The sequence below is a fragment of the Ovis aries genome, chromosome X (assembly GCF_016772045.2).
Source record: "Ovis aries strain OAR_USU_Benz2616 breed Rambouillet chromosome X, ARS-UI_Ramb_v3.0, whole genome shotgun sequence".
Classification (NCBI taxonomy): Eukaryota; Metazoa; Chordata; class Mammalia; order Artiodactyla; family Bovidae; genus Ovis; species Ovis aries.
In genome coordinates this window covers 95,504,045-95,521,048 of record NC_056080.1, presented here as the reverse complement: position 1 = coordinate 95,521,048, position 17,004 = coordinate 95,504,045, and the positions used below count along the sequence as shown (strand labels likewise).

General features: G+C 43.1%; 1 protein-coding gene across 19 annotated transcripts in view; it reads right to left on the bottom strand.

The window, feature by feature from the left end:
- The window catches only part of ATP11C (ATPase phospholipid transporting 11C), a 172,381-nt gene extending 155,846 nt beyond the window's left edge, over positions 1-16,535 (bottom strand). For 17 of the 19 annotated variants that reach the window (XM_027963685.3, XM_060408249.1, XM_027963684.3 and 14 more), the window contains exon 1: positions 16,364-16,535. In XM_027963685.3, the coding sequence (XP_027819486.1) occupies positions 16,364-16,390 (27 nt within the window). In that variant the 5' untranslated portion in view covers positions 16,391-16,535. Of the gene's footprint in view, positions 1-10,967; positions 11,079-16,363 lie in introns of all 19 variants that reach the window. The other 2 variants (XM_060408250.1, XM_060408251.1) reach the window with 1 other exon arrangement.
- Between the last annotated feature and the right edge of the window lie 469 nt (positions 16,536-17,004).

Here is a 17,004-nt window from a genome sequence, read left to right as displayed (position 1 = left end):
TTTGAACTGTAGTGTTAGAGAAGACTCTTGAGAGTCCCTTAGATTTCAAGGAGATCACACCAGTCCATCCTAAAGGAAATCAGTCCTAAATCTTCATTGGGAAGACTGATGCTGAAGCTGAAACTCCAATACTCTGGCCACCTGATGCGAAGAACTGACTCCTTGGAAAAGACCCTGATGCTGGGAAAGATTGAAGGCAGGAGGAGAAGGGGACGACAGAGGATGAGATGGTTGGATGGCATCACCAACTCAATGGACATGAGTTTGAGCAAGCTCTGGGAGTTGGTGAAGGACAGGGAGGCCTGGCGTGCTGTGGTCCATGGGGTCACAAAGAGTCAGACGCAACTGAGATGAACTGAGCAAACTTCAACAAAGTGAATGTTGAAAATGTGTATACAACAGTGATGCTCATAAAGTTTTTCATTAAGTACATCAGAGAACATTAAATACATTATATTATAGTGAAAAACAGATATTCTATTGTATATATTTAAAACACAGCATTCTAGAGGAAATGAAGTCATTTCTAAAATATGAGTAATGCTTCTTTTTTAAATGAACACAACACTGATGTCTAAAGACTGGACAATTTTACCTCTCAGACAAGCTTTCAAACTCTATGATTATAAATTGGAAATAAGATTAAAAATACAGATAGTAATCAAATTTCATTTATTCATTCAATTTTTATTGAGCATATTACTACATGTCAGGCACTGAAACATTAGCGATATAGCAATAAGCAAAAATAGTCACTGGAGATGGAAATGGCAACCCACTCCAGGATTCTCGCCTGGAGAATCCCATGAATAGAGGAACTGGGCAGGCTACGATTTAGCGACTAAACCACCACCACCACCACCAAAAATGGTCACAATTCTTACTTTCATGAAATTTACTAGATAGAGGGAAGCTTGATACTATATAGGTTAGCAAACAAATATAATATGCAAATGTAAAGTCAACTGTGATAAAGAGTAGAGAAGAAAAGTTCATAGTACTATGAGAACCTGGGAACCTGCCATAGTCTGTGGGAAGGATTAGGGACAGCTTCCCTGGGGATGTGAGATTAAGACAAGCCCTGAGAGATGAGTAAAAGTTCAGGAACTGACTAAAAGAGAGAGGTTTACCAGACAAGGGAAATAGTATATACTTACGTCCTTTGACAGACGGAAGGTAAAAAGTGAAGCTGACTTTTTGCAGTAATAGAAAAATTCATCCTAAAATCCACAGCCTTTTCAACAAATGGCACTGGGAAAACTGGATATCTACATGCATAAGAATGAAGCTGGACCTTTACCTTACACCAAATACAAAAGTCAACTCAAAATGGATTAAAGATCTAAATGTAAGCCCTAAAACAAAAACAAAAACAAAAACAAAAATCCTAGAAGAAAACATAGGGGAGAAGCTTCATGACATTGGATTTGGCAATGATTTCTTGGAGATGACACTAAAAGAGCATAGGCAACAAATGCAAAAACAGACAAACGGGACTTCATCAAATTAAAAAACTTCTATGCATCAAAGGAAACAATCAAAAATATAAAAAGGGAAACAAACCACTGAATGGAAGAAAATATACAGAAAGCATATATCTGATAAAGGGTTAAGATCTAAGATATAAAGAACTCCTACAACTGGATAACAAAAAATTATCTGATAAAAAATATGCAAACACATGAATAGACATTTCTCCAAAGATGATATACAAATGGCCAAAAGTATGAAAAGATGCTCAATGTCACTAATCATCAGAGAAATGCAAATCTAAACCATATAAACAACCATCAGGATGGCTCCTACCAAACATCACCCTCTCCTAAGGGGGGAAAAAAGTGTTGGTGAGGATGTGGAGAAACTGGCAGCCTTCTGCAATGATGGGTATGTAAAATGGTACAGCTACTATGGAAAACAGTACAGATGCATCTCAAAAATTAAACACAAAATCACCATAAGATTCAACAATCCTACTTTTGCATATATACCCAAAAGAATGAGATCTTGAAATCAGGATCTCAAAGTGATTATCTGCACACTTTTGTTAATAGCAGCAATATTCACAATTGTCAAGAAATGGAAGCAACCCAAATGTCCATCAATAGATGGTGGGATAAACAAAATGCAATACATAAACAGAGTATCATTCAGCCTTAAAAAGGAAGAAAATCATGTCACATGCTACAGCATGGATGAATCTTGGGGCTATTATGCTAAGTGAAATAAATAAGAAAACTATGTAGGACTCCATTTATATGAGGCCACAATAAGAAAAATATGGTTAAAAAAAAGAAAAGAAAAATATGGTAGGACTTCATTTATATGAGATATCTAAAACAGTCAAATTCCTAAAAACAGAAAGTACAGTGGTAGTTACTAGGGGATGCGGGGAGTAAGGAATGGGAAATGAGGTGTTGCTGTTTAATGGGTAGAGAGTTTCAGCTGTGTAAGATGAAAAAGTTCTGGAGATCTGTTGAACAACAATGTGAACATACTCAACACTACTGAACTATGAAAAAAGAAGGTGAAAGTCACTCAGTCGTGTCAGACTCTTTGTGACCCCATGGAGTCCATGGAATTTTCCAGGCCAAAATACTGGACTGGGTAGCCTTTCTCTTCTCCAGGGGATCTTCCCAACCCAGGGATTGAACCCAGGTCTCCCACACTGCAGGCAGATTCTTTACCAGCTGAGCCACAAGGGAAGCCCAACTGAACTATGTACTTTAAAAAGTTTAGGATACATTTTATCTATGTCTTTTAACAGAATTTTTTAAAGTAATAAATACAGAAGAGCAGTGGAAACGTTTGGCAGTTCCTCAAAATGTTAAACATAGAATTAAATATTTAACCCAGCAATTCCAAATCTAGGTACACAGCCAACAGAAATGAAAATGTGTCCACATAAAAAACATATACAAAAATGTCCAAAGCAGAATTATTATTCATAACAGCAAAAAAATATAAACAATCCAAATGCCCATTAGCTGACAAATGGATAAACAAAATGTGGTATATCTATTCAGTGGAATATTATTGAGTCATAAAAAGGAATAAACTACTGATACATGCTACAATACAAATAAACCTTGAAAACATGCTAAATGAAATAAGTCAATCACACCTGATACTGGTCAGGTCTTTATCTAGAGAGTACTGGAAAGTCACTGAAGGCTTTCAAATACACATCTGTGAAAGATCCCTTTGATGCTGTGTGGAAGGTGGATTGGAGAGTGCAGTAGGAGATGAGATCATCTACTGCAATGATCCAGATAAGTGATAGTGGTAGCTTGGACTTGGATGGTGGTAGGGATGGCAAAGTAGAGAAGAGGATGGATTTGAGAACTCTTTCTGAATTAGAACCTATTGGATTTGCTGAGAACAGATGTAGGAGATAAAGCGAAAGGCGTTATTAAGGATGACTGCTAGGTTTCTAGCTTGAGCTACTAGGTAGAAGATGGTGCCATCTGTTGAAAGAGGGAAGACTGGAGGAGGAACAAATGTGAAAGAGATGCTGATGACTTGGACTAGAGTGGCAGTCGTGATGATAAAGCACAAGTAGCATCAACAGCCTGTGGTGATGAACTATGTGGGAATAAGATGCAATTCATGTTCTGGTAAGGTACAATGAAGGTCAGAAAGATGCCCTGGAGAAGGAAATGGCAACCCACTCCAGTATTCTTGCCTGGGAAATCCCACGGACAGAGGAGCCTGGTGGGCTACAGTCCATGGAGTCATAGAAGAGTCGGACACGACTTAGTGACTAAACAACAACAAAGATACAATGAAGGTCAGATCTGAATGTCTATTAAGAACCATGTTGGGACTTCCCTGGTGGTCCAGTGGCTGATACTCCAAGTTCCCAATGCAGGGGGCTCAGGTTTCATCCCTGATCATGCTGCAACTACAGCCTGGTACAGCTAAATTAAAAAAAAAAAAAAAAGAGAGAGAGAGAGAGAGAGAGAGCTATGCTATTTAATGACAGTGAAACAGAAGTATTACTATAAGGTGCTCCTGGACAAATGCTGGCTCCTCAGCTTTTTAAAATGACCAACAGTACTGAAGATAATAAACTACCATATTGTCCCCATGTAGTAAAAATTTCTGTAAGTGTGCACTTATTACATAAGCAGGAAAACCAAATAACCAGTCATATAATGTTATTATCAAGCAGGGTCATGAAATACTACCCCAAATGCTTATTCCATCCCAGTTCCTGTATCAAATCAGAAGACTGAGCACCACCATCACTGGAATAATGAATTTCAGAAGAGTGTCTACTGGCACTGTTGCCAAGGGAGTTGGCGCACTAGTCTAAACGCCAGCAGCACTTCCTGTGTGTACCTTAAGGAGGATAGCACTGATTACCTGCTGCCTGGGGAGGTTGCTCTTATGCGTGGTCTTCTGTCTCTAATAGACTGCAACCTACTGGAGAGCAAGGCTGTGCCTTATATACCTCTACAGTAGGGCACGGGTGTTCAAAGGAAGCTTTTGGTTCATATGGATGTTTTCAGAAAAGAAGCCAAAAGTAAACTGTGCACTACATTATAGATCCCTTAATCTATATTATTGCAAGCTACATTAATTGTGAAGCTTCAAGAACATCCCCACTCCTTACACAACAGGTGTAACTTACATAATCTGCTCTACCCAGCTGTTACTTATTTGTGACAGCTCCCTCCTGGCTTCTGCTCCCCATTGAGCTGCAGGATTACTGCATCTTCCAGTATGATTTCCTAATTTATTCTTTGCCCCAAATCATAACTGAATTATTAATTTTCTTTTTTGATAACAGATTAAAAAAAAAAAGATTGAAACTAAGAATAACCAGAGATATCACTGAGGTTTTCCATGATCACAGAACTCAAAAATCCTGCAGTAAAGTACTACTTATAAACATTTCCATAAAATTCATTCATTAGCCCAAGAATTTAGTCTTCCATTTGACAGCCTTTCCTATAGAATTATCCTTGACCAAAAACTCTTCACTATGCCTGCTCTTTGGACCTGTGTTATCCAAAAGGATTTTTAAAATTGGCTGCCTATAAGCTAACAGCTAACCATCACAGAATGGGATGAAGTAATGATGCTAATGAGTGTTGGCTGGGACTATGGGTAAATGGATGGAACATGGAGGAGTTGGGGCAGTGACAAAAGTCAGAAAAACTGAAAATCCACGAATTTAGTGATGCTCCAGAGAGGAAACCAGCAAGTGTTGACGCTAAACTGGCAGAAACATCAATACTTCCTGGCTCCCCCACTGGGTGCATCAATTTATCACCGGCAGGCTGCTCTTCTGCTGCAAGCGACAGTGAATACATTCAACGATCTGCAAAGCAATGACCTATCATCCAGAAGCACGATGTGTACAGCAATGAGAACAAGGTGATGATTGCTGGGAGTTTCAGACCGACTCAGTTCTGCTGCTTCATTAGCTTAATGACCCAGGGTCAGTCATTTCCCTTCTCTGAAAAATACCAGTATTTCCTAACAGTGAAAAAGTTAACAGAGCAGGTCTGACTTCTATTCTTAAAAGTGTCTGCTTACAAGGTTGGTATAGACACAGATGGTGTCTGGGGAATTGGACGTGGGGAAGGTTCCCACCATCCTAAGTGGTAAGAATAGCTCGCTGTGTTGGCATAACGTTATGGTTTATGCTAAATACCTGTTTTCCTTCTGGAAGTCTGAAATTCTGCATGTACCAGGCAGAGGGTGTGTGTCTATGTGACCAGCTCCCAATAAAAACTCTGGGCACTGAGTCTCTAAGAGGCTCCCTTTGGAGACAACACATTGCTGGGAGGAATTAAGCACAACCTGTGTGACTCCACTGGGAGAGGACTGTTGGGAGCTGTGCCTGGGTTCCTGCAGACATGGCCTCTTGAGCCTTTTCCCTTTGCTGACTTTGCTTTGGAGCCTTTCTCTATAATAAATTAGAGCTGTGAGGACAACTATTATGCTGAGTCTTCTGAGTTCGGCCAGTAAGCATGCTGAGTCTTCTGAGTTTGGCCAGTAAGCCATCGAACCTGGGCGTGGTTCTGGGGACCTCTGGCACAATTGGTATGTGCTGAATAGCTTACCAAACTTCAACAATCATGCCAAGTAGGTGTGATGTTCATTCTATAGGTGAAGAAAGGAGACTTCAGAAACAGGAACAGAGTGTACACAGAAAATAAACATTTCAGCGTTTATCAAATATGTGTGTGAAAGTCACTCAGTCGTGTCTGACTCTTTGCAACCCCATGGACTATACAGTCCATTAAATTCTCCAGGCCAGAATACTGGAGTGGGTAGCCGTTCCCTTCTCCAGGTTATTGAATATGGATGTTCTCCAATTTTTTTGAACTGAGGAACTACTTGGAGTGCCTGCTAAAAATGCAGTTTCCTGGCACCTATCACCTGAGACTTGGATTCACTAGGTTTGAGGCTCAAGAGTTTCTATTTCTAATAAGATTCCCAGATGATTCTTCTGCAGGTAGTCTAAGGACCATACTTCGGGTAACACTTTGATGTACAGGAACTACAGTGCCGAATTCCCAAGCTAGGATGTAAATGGCAAAACCAGGACTTGCACTAACCCTTTTAAACAAGGTTAAGGCTCTTTTCTCAACAAAACTGCTTCCCTCAAACTCCACAATTCCTCTGGTTGCTCTGCCTTCTCACTGCAGGTATCCACCCAGCACCAAATACCAAGTGGAATCTGGAATCCAAATAATGCTCTTGGGAGAGTGAATTCTGTAGCTTTGGTTTTCAAAAAGATTTGATGTGCTGGTGGCAACAAAAAATATAAGCTTATGCATAGGATTTAACAAAAAGAATACGGATTTGCTTATAATTTTAGAAGTTGAGAACAGGATATGGGTTATAGTTTTCTGTGACTGGCCAACAAAGGGGAAGGCACTAAAGATAATCTTTTTCGCTGATCAAGAAACTAGCGTCAAGTAAATGCTAAAGCTTTTCCTTTTTAAGTGGGTAGGAAAGTATAATTTTTTTCGCATTTAGAATAAATATAGTGTAGTATTTTGTAACTGAAAGGATGTTATTTTTAGTGCCATGCACTCAAGCCCAGTCTGAAACGCATAAGCTTCTCAGTAGCTGGTCATTGTTCAACTTCTATTACTGACTCAGACTATGCTATCAATTCAGAAAGTATTTATTGAGCATCTACTGTTTACTTGATGCTCTGCTAAAGGCACAATCATTATCAAGAAAACTGCTGATTTTTTCAATATCTACAGGAAAAAGAGACTAGAAAAATACAGCCACACTACTTTATGACAACATATAATGGAGGAGTCTAAAAAAAAGTACACGGTATCTGCTTGAACAGGGTAATCTTCACCAATCCTCCCATATTTTATTAAATAAATATAGGGCAAAAAATTGATGACAATCTGTATTTCACAAATACATATTAACCTCCCAAATCTGGATATCCACAGTCCAATATTATCTATAAACCTCAAATAATCAGTAAGTCAGCCAAACCAGCAATCCCTCCACACATTGCAGTAAGTGTGGGGCTGCCTGCCAATGTACTGGCACAGGGCACCCCACGCCCATATCTGCAGTGCTGAGTACTCATTCATCACTAAACTGCAGTAGTGTTAACATATGCTGCAGTTGTGCTAATGTTTGTTTTACAGTCACCACTGATCTACCCTTATCCTAGGCCAGGAAGGTTTGTGTTAAGTGAATGTAAACAAACTTGAAAACAGCACCTACTTCACTTATGGAAGCCTAGAACCTCACTCTGCCCAACCAGAAAATTCCTTCCAATCTGAAGAATTCGAGATGCAAAAGATTATTCCATATAAAGGACTACAGATGTATAGGAACTCCACCACCTTGAGGGGGAAAAAAGTGTTTTTCATTTGTGTCCCATGCTTCCACCTCTTTGGGAGAACTTATACCATGTTAGACAAGCAGTCAACCTTAATGATTTTTTCCCATCACTCAACAAACCAGTATTTGAATTCACTCATGAGCTAGTTCTCTGCACATCATCCAGAGGCAGGGATGTTAATTATGGTTCTCTAGGGGTCACTAGTAGCTCAGATGGTAAAGAATCTGCCTGCAATGCAGGAGACCCTGGATGGATTTCTGGGTTGGGAAGATCCCCTGGAGGAGGGCATGGCAACCCACTCCAGTATTCTTGCCTGGAGAATCCCCATGGAAAGAAGAGCCTGGGCTACAGTCCATGGGGTCACAAAGAGTTGGACATGACTGAGTGACTAAGCACAGCACAGGGGTCACTGGCTGTACTTTACCTTTCAGAACCCACTGCAGTCGCTGGTCAACTGGCAGCCTACATGAGGAAACAAGCTCACCTGGATAGTTGTATCAATATGAAATTGGCCAGCTTTACCTGCTCAAATCTCACTTCTGCTAAAAGCTCATTAAGAGCACTGGAAACTACCTGATTTATAGGCACTCAGTATCACCCACTAAAAGGTTGAATTATGCACAAGAATCATAAACAGAAGAAGCAAACAGTAAACCCTTATAGGTGTTCAGAAGACATCCCAAGTTTTATGTTGCTGAATCAGTAAAACCCAGATCAGGATTTTAAAAAAAGACAAAACTTGTTTTCAGGTTATCTAATATTTACTTCAAGTAGTAGTGATTCATTCCTAAATAGGTGTCCCACTTTACAGAGAATCAGACTAACATCTATTTGCAAAAGAGCCCTTTGCCATGTCTAGGTCATATTGAAGGTATCAAATGCAACAAATCCCTTTTTATCTGAAATCCAAACAACCAGAAAATAATCGAAATTGTTCACTCTATTTCTGGTAGAAAGACAAACAAGTATATAATAGTAACTTATTTATAAAAAAGCAAGTTGCATGGTTTGTCACAAATGTGTTACAGAGCAGTCACCACATCCTCTAAATCTATAGCCGTGTACATAATGACCATTAACGCTCATGAAGAGAGGGAGTTTGTCTTGCTCACCAATGTGTCCCAGGGCCTACTATAGTGCCCAGTACATAACAGATGTTCAGTGAATATTTGTTGAATGAAATAACACCCTGCAAAATCATAAAATGATGTAATCATCTAAGAGATTATACTATGGTCAGTATAGCTTTGTCGTTAGATATATTTATTCTAATAGTTTAAAAATTGGTAATCAGTACACACCAATGTTTAGGTTCTGATCACAGTTCCAATATGGAGGGGTGTCCCCACACCAACAAGCAATTCTCAGACATAACCTGAGTGTCCCATAATTCAACTTATCTCTGAATAGAGGTAGCATCAGATACCCCAGGTTAGACACTCAGTCCCACAAGACTCCCCCAGCCAGCCACTTCATACACCAGCAGCAGGTCCAGGTTATCAGCTGTTTCTGACCAACTGACTACAAACTGGGCTTCCCAACAACCTCCACCCTGGGTTTCAGACACCAGCCTCAAGTCCAGGTTGTTACCAGTACTTCTGACTGACTGACTATAAATCAGAGGTTCCCATAATCTCCGTCTTTGGTTTCATTAATTTGCTAGAGTGGCTTACAGAACTCAGAGAATCATTTTACTTCCTAGATCACTGGTTTATTATACAAGGATCAGCCAAATGGAGGAAATGCATAGGGCAAGGAATGGGGAAATGGCACGGAGCTTCTGTGCTCTCTAGGAGCACGGCCTGCTCTTCACAAATCTCCAACCTGGAAGCTCTCCAAACCCTGTTTTTTGAGGGGGGGGCGGTTTATACAGGCTTCATTAATAGGCATGATTGACTAACCCATTGGTCACTGGTGACTCAATCACCAGGCCCTCTCCAATCCACAGAAATCAGGGGTTTGGAACTGAAAGTTCCAAGTCTCTAATAAAAGGGTTGGTTTCCCTGGTGACCAGCCGCCAACCAGAGATGCTTTCCCAATTCACCTCATTAACCTTATTAAAAAAACACCTTTATTGCTCTCAAAGTCGGAAATGCCAAGGGTTTTAGGAGCTCTGGGCCAGAAACAGGCGAAGACCAAATACACATATATATTTGTTATTATAAATCAATCTGGAAGCTCTCCAAACCTTGCTGATTGGGTGTATCACACCCAGTTAACTAGAACTCCTCATTTTTAACCATTTTTTCATAAGAATTTCATAAATATCACTATAAGCAGAAGCTATTATTTATGTGAAACATAAAAATTTTTCATTCAAATATTTATCAAACACCTACTATGCACCAGGCACTGTGCCAACTGTCCCTGCCCCCAGCAGCTTTCAACATCTAGGGCAGCCTTTTTCAACTGGAATTCCTCATCTACAGATGCATGCACAGGAGATAAGTATAACATAAAACAGATTCTCTAGGGCATTAGGAGTTGATTCTCTCCCAGTGGAGAAAAACTAATGTAAAGTGCCACAGAAATTAAAAGGAAATGACAGGGGCTTACCTGGTGTCCAGTGGTTAAGACTGCGGTTCCACTGTAGGAGGTGTGGATTTGATCCCTGGTGGGGGAAGTTCTTTATGCAGGGAAAAGGAACCCCTGCCCTCAAAGAAATTACAATACGATAATAAAAGTTTGCTTTTAATAGGGGCAAATTCACCTGTTAAACCCAGCCATGGCGACTTCCTGGGTGGTCCTCTGGCTGGGACTTTAAGCTCCCAAAGCAGGGAGCCCAGGTTTGATCCCTAGTCTGGGAACTGGATCCCAGGGGCCACAACTGATGCCCAGTGCAGCCAATAAATAATTAATTTTTTAAAAATCCAGCCATGTATGAACTACCTGGTAGGAGCAAAGATGAACAGGCCATTTGTAATGTTGGTGTAAATGCAAAAATACTGCACTACATACATTCAGATAAATTTCTACACATAATAAAACTCTTCAATATTTTCCTTGCTCAGCAATGTCAGGCTGAGGATTTTAGTAAAGTGAAACAAGAAAAAAAATATAATTACTCTGATAATATTAATTCAAAGAGAAAACAAAAAACCTTACTACAAAAAGACCCCCAAATTACCTGAATTTTATTCACTGTCTCCATATATTGATTGCTTCACTAAATTGGTCTTGCCTTGGATTTGAGGCAGCAGACAGATGGGCCCCAAGCTGAGCAGCTGGAGTTTGTCCCCTGTGGACAGATATTCCAAGACAAAGATAAAAGCCAGAGCAGAGGAGCTGCCCAGATAAGAGACAGACCACACATTCCTCATTCTTGAGGTCAAGGAGGCCTTCCCGACTACACAGGCACAGAGAGCCTCCTTGGATGTCAAGAAGGGATGCACCCCATAGTAGGCAATGTCAACCTACCCAGAGGCCTCTTCACTAGACTCCATCTTGGCTAAAAGAAGTGGGTGTACACATGGGAAGATCCTGAGATAAACCAAACTGCAGACTCAGAGCCAGGCAGAGCAAGATTATGAGGCAAAGGAAACCCGGAAGAAATACCCCATGAAAGTGACTCAAACTACCACAAGGGCACAACTCTCTGAGCCCACCCATGTATGTCTATCCACACGTACACTTTTTCCTCCTAATAAACACTTTACTTATTTCACTACTTTCTATCTCTCTGTGGCAATTCATTTCTACAAAGCCAAAGGGCCAGGGTCTTGTCACAGGCCACTGGCCCTGGAGGTCTAGTGGCCAGGATTGCTGCTACCTGCCTTCAATCTCTGGCCCAAAACGGAAATCCTGCTTCAAGCCACTGCAGGTAAAGGCCACCAGAGATCAGACTCAAAGAAATACATTAACTACCTATTTCATTATTTTGAATATTTTTTTATCTTATTTTGAATTTTCCTTAAAATACCTTATGCAGTCAACTTCTTTCCAGTCCTGGGTGTCTTCGACAGATACAACATTTTCTATGTGATGATATTACTATACGCTGCATGCTTTATGGAGACAAAACAGTTTGAGAGCTAATAGAATCAGAGAGAGTTTTTTTTTCCCAATATTTCAACTCAAAACTTAAGCTTTTATGTCGATGATCTAGAAATTCACACCTGTTTCATATCATTCTCTGACAGGCTAGTTAAATAGCATCCACCTGGCCAAGTCCCCTGAATTATTTTATCAAGTAAAGTCTTGTTAGCATGAAATAAGTGTGTAAGCCAAATGGGGTTAATTCTTGTTGTTTAGATTCTCATTAAACCTTTCAACTCATGTGAAAATGCTACTGTAATCACTATGAAAGTCACGAAGAGTAAAAGATAGAATAAAAGTCCCTGACACTTAAGTTTCAATTAGTCCAGACTGCCAATTAAACATTCTTTTAATGGAAAGTAAATTGTACAAAAAAAACTACCATTATTTATTTTATTTATGGAGACTAGAGATGTTGACTGGGAATAGGCTATATAGTTTTTATTATACTCTCAGACATCCAACTCTTAAATCTTTTAAGACATCTCCTACATATCTAAATCCGAAAATCCTACACCAAATCCACCAATTTCTTTCTACCACAAAATTGTCAGAAGGAAAGTCATAATTCATCAGAAAGGACACAAGACAATTTCTTAATGGCAAAGACATCAAGGCCATGTCTTTAAAAAATACAATGAATCACTATTTCTTTTAGCTCAAGCTAAAGAACTTTCTCTTATGGCAGAAAGTGAAGAGGAACTAAAAAGCCTCTTGATGAAAGTGAAAGAAGAGAGTGAAAAAGTTGGCTTAAAACTCAACATTCAGAAAACTAAGATCATGGCATCTGGTCCCATCACTTTATGGGAAATCGATGGGGAAACAGTGTCCGACTTTACGTTTCTGGGCTCCGAAATCACTGCAGACGGTAACTGCAGCCATGAAATTAAAAGACGCTTACTCCTTGGAAGGAAAGTTATGACCAACCTAGACAGCATATTCAAAAGCAGAGACATTACTTTGCCAACAAAGGTCTGTCTAGTCAAGGCTATGGTTTTTCCAGTGGTCATGTATGGATGTGAGAGTTGGACTGTGAAGAAACCTGAGTACCAGAGAATTGATGCTTTTGAACTGTGGTGTTGGAGAAGACTCTTCAGAGTTCCTTGGACTGCAAGGAGATCCAACCAGTCCATTCTAAAGGAGATCAGCCCTGGGTGTTCCTTGGAAGGAATGATGCTAAAGCTGAAACTCCAGTACTTTGGGCACCTCATGAAAAGAGCTGACTCATTGGAAAAGACTCTGATGGGAGGGATTGGGGGCAGGAGGAAAAGGGGACGACAGAGGATGAGATGGCTGGATGGCATCACGAACTCGATGGACGTGAGTTTGAGTGAACTCCAGGAGTTGGTGATGGACAGGGAGGCCTGGTGTGCTGCAATTCATGGGGTCGCAAAGAGTCAGACACGACTGAGCTACTGAACTGAACTGAAAGAACTTTCTCTTTCAAAACTGGAGAACCTGGGCCTGGAGAAATAAATGGCATTTTTAAAACGATTTGGCAAACACTGCTGCTGCTGCTGCTGGTAAGTTGCTTCAGTCGTGTCTGACTCTGTGCAACCCCATAGACGGCAGCCCACCAGGCTCCTCCATCCATGGGATTTTCCAGGCAAGAGTACTGGAGTGGGTTGCCATTGCCTTCTCTACTGAGCTGTAAAAGATGATACTACTTCCCATGTTAGGTTTAAAATCTAACTGAAAGTCGCTCAGTCGTGTCTGACTCTTTGCAACCCCATGGACTATACAGTCTATGGAATTCTCCAGGCCAGAATACTGGGTAGCCTTTCCCTTCTCCAGGGAATCTTCCCAACCCAGGGATTGAACCCAGGTCTCCTGCACTGCGGGCCAATTCTTTACCAGCTGAACCACAAGGGAAGCCCTTAAAATGTAAAGCCCTTTCCTAACATGTAGTATCTAGTTTTGTGACCAAGAACTACAATCAACATCACTGGAATTTATATTACATTCAAAGTAAATTTCAGATGTACACGGGTACACAAGAAAAACACTTAATTCTGAAAGGAATTCATAGCCCCATCTCCAAAATATAAAAGCACACAACTTAGACTACATCTATATTACTGTGCAAGGCAAGCTAAACTAAGTCACTTCAGTCGTGTCCAACTCTGTGCGACCCCATAGACGGCAGCCCACCAGGCTCTCCAGTCCCTGGGATTCTCCAGGCAAAAACACTAGAGTGGGTTGCCATTTCTCTCTCCAATGCATGGAAGTGAAAAGTGAAGGACGAACCTAAATCTTTAGTTGTATCCTTCTAGTGATGTAAATGGGAGTGCCACTCAGTCTCTACCAAGGAAAAGATGAGGACAGCATTTTGCTTACTGACTACGGGAGCTAAAAACCGCCCCCCCCCCCACAACTATTTCGAAGTCATTCTTTAGCAGTAAGTATTTGATAGTATATTTCACATTCCGTCCAAGGGTTTGCAGATTAATTCCTTGCCCTAGGCCTAGGGCTCAGATACAACTCCTGAGAAGCTTTCAGTTCACTGCACTGGTAGAAATTCTGGAGACTTAACCAGAGTCATGGTTGCTCAGGAAAATGCGAGCAGTCCAGTATTCCAGCAGAAACAATGAGGTCAAAGCTCCTTTCAGTGTGAGCATATTCTCCGCAGAGATCTTGGACGGGGATGCAAGGTACTAGCCTCAAAACCTGCAGGCTGGCACCTCAACAACTGCTGCAAATTCTACTGCATGCCCTGCCTTCCCCGGCCAGCACTGCTTCCTTACTAGACTCAAACAACGCAGACCACTCTGAGCAAAAGAAAGATGAAGGGGGCTTTTAGACTGATACTTTTAGACTGGTTGTTTGGTTTCAAATCTTTAAATCCTTAAAAAAGGGGGGGGAGTCATCATCTCAATGTTGAGCTAACGAATATATTACGAACCACAGTCCAGTTGTTTTCCAGTATAAGAATGCCATGTGAAAAGATTATCCTCTTCCCAAATATTACAATTAGTCCTCTTTGTCACCTTTCCTTTTCTAACACCCCCAAACAACACTCAGGATCACAAGAATCTGCATGAAATAGAACTATGAAGCACAATGCTCTTTTACCTTCTCAGACTAAATGTGAGAAACCAATTTTAGTCACTTGCTTTAGCAAAACATACAGTACAAGCCAATTCCTACGGATTTCAAAATCCTGATAGGAACAACCTCTATTGCTGTGCCACAGGTAAACCTGCTCCAATTTCATAAGACATGCTTCTGGTGAGGTAAACCTTTAGAAAAACATTAACAGCACTCTTGTGATAATAATAGCCTAGAAGGGGACGTACAATTACTTCGTTTAGCCAGGGTACATTTGTGAAAATTTCAAATGCAGAAAAAATGAGAGCAAATTCATCCAAAGCGTGAAAAATGCTAGCAATGCTTCGATTACGAATAATCGCAGGAAAACAGCCAAACCGACAAGTTCTTAAACAGATCTTGTAAGGGGGGTTGGTAGGCGCGCACAGCACTCAACCATTTCTCCTAAGGCCAGAAAAATCCACATTTACTGACGAATCCTTCCTTTCACATTACTGGCAGAAATAAAATCCTATTCCCGCCACCTCATCTTGCAATTAAGGAAGTTGCTACTAATAGCAGCATAGAAGTAGATGGTCCCGGTTTCACTCCATTCTTCACGTACACTCTAGGAGTGAACAGGTTACTCAAGAAAGTCAGTAATCGGTTTTCCGGGTGCCAAACTCCTCGGCAATAAAATTCCCTTTTCTGGGGATCGGGGAGGGGGAGTCGACGTGGACGGAGGCGTCCAGCCGCAGCTCACCTCCTCCCCCGGGTCAAGGTCTGGGCCGTTCGGTGCTCGGCGAGGCTTCAGCCCCGGCGCTCGCTTGGTAGCGGCGGTGCCGCCTCCTCGCGTTTCCACCTCGACTCAGCCCACCCCGACGATCGCCCTCGCTTTTATTAAACCCTCAAGGTGAGAGGCTCAGGCTGGGTCTCCAAAGTTTGCGCGGCCTCGGGTGAGCAGCCGGCTGAGCCCGGCCCCAGCCTCCCACCCCTCAGCCCCCAGGGCTTTTTTGGACCACGGTGACAGGTCTAGGTTTACCTCCATGTGCTCATGGCAGAGGAAACAAAAGAAAGCAACCTCCCTGATAATAAAACGCCATCTTCGAGTAACTGGCACACCGAGGGACCCTTGGGTCGGTCCCCCCCGGGGGGTCCCCCACCATCCAGCTCGGAGGGCGCCCCCGCGCCGTCCGCGGCAGTTTGTAAGGAACAGCCCAGGGAAGCTCCGGATAAATGGGCCGGGGTCGGGGTGGAGTGGCGGGGTGCTCCGAGAGCCCTATCTGACTCCCCACCCCGACCGCCCCGGGCAGCGTCGTTTCCGTGAAAATGTAAGAGCGGGCGCTGCTGGTGTCTCCCAGAGACGCAGTCTTCCCCTCAGGAAACTGTTCTGAGGGACCGGGCGAAGGGGCTGGCGAGCAAGCGAACCGACACGCGGGGAGCCGAAGCGAGTGTACTTACAAAACGATTAAAGCTCCGGCGGAACATCGCGTCGAAGGCTGCCGGGCGCCGAGCTGGACTCTACTGGGCTGTCTGAGAAGGTGCCGTTCACACACGACACTGCGGCGTGGGCCGGCGGCGCGAAACGGTCGGCGAGGCTCGCGGCCCCGCCAACCGCCGGCCCTCCGAACTCCCCCCGCCCCCCTCGGCCCCCGCCCCACCTCACTCACCGCCCCGCCCCGCCCCGCGCCGGGGGCGGCGGCCCCGCCTCTCCCGCAGCAGCCCGCGGAGATAGCGAGCCGAAAGCGCGGGGGAGGGATGGCGGAGGAGTGCTAGGCTCCTCCTGCGGGAGGGGGACGCCCAGAGCTCTCCACCAGCGGCGGGTTCGGCACCCCGCTGTCTACACTCTACCCTGCCGCGGAGCCACCGCCTGCTTCTCCGCGGTCAGCCCGCGTGCGCCCGCCCCGCTCGCGGCCACGGGGGACCCTCCCGAGGCGCCCCGCGCCTCACCTCGACACTACTCCCCGGCTCGTGCGGGAGCCGCAGCCTACCCTGCCCCGGCCCTAATACGTCCGCCGCTCCGCTTCGCTCACAGCCCCTCCTTGGTCCGCGGCAGCTGCGCCGGCCGTCCCGCACTCGGGCCGGGGAGCCACGGTGCAGCC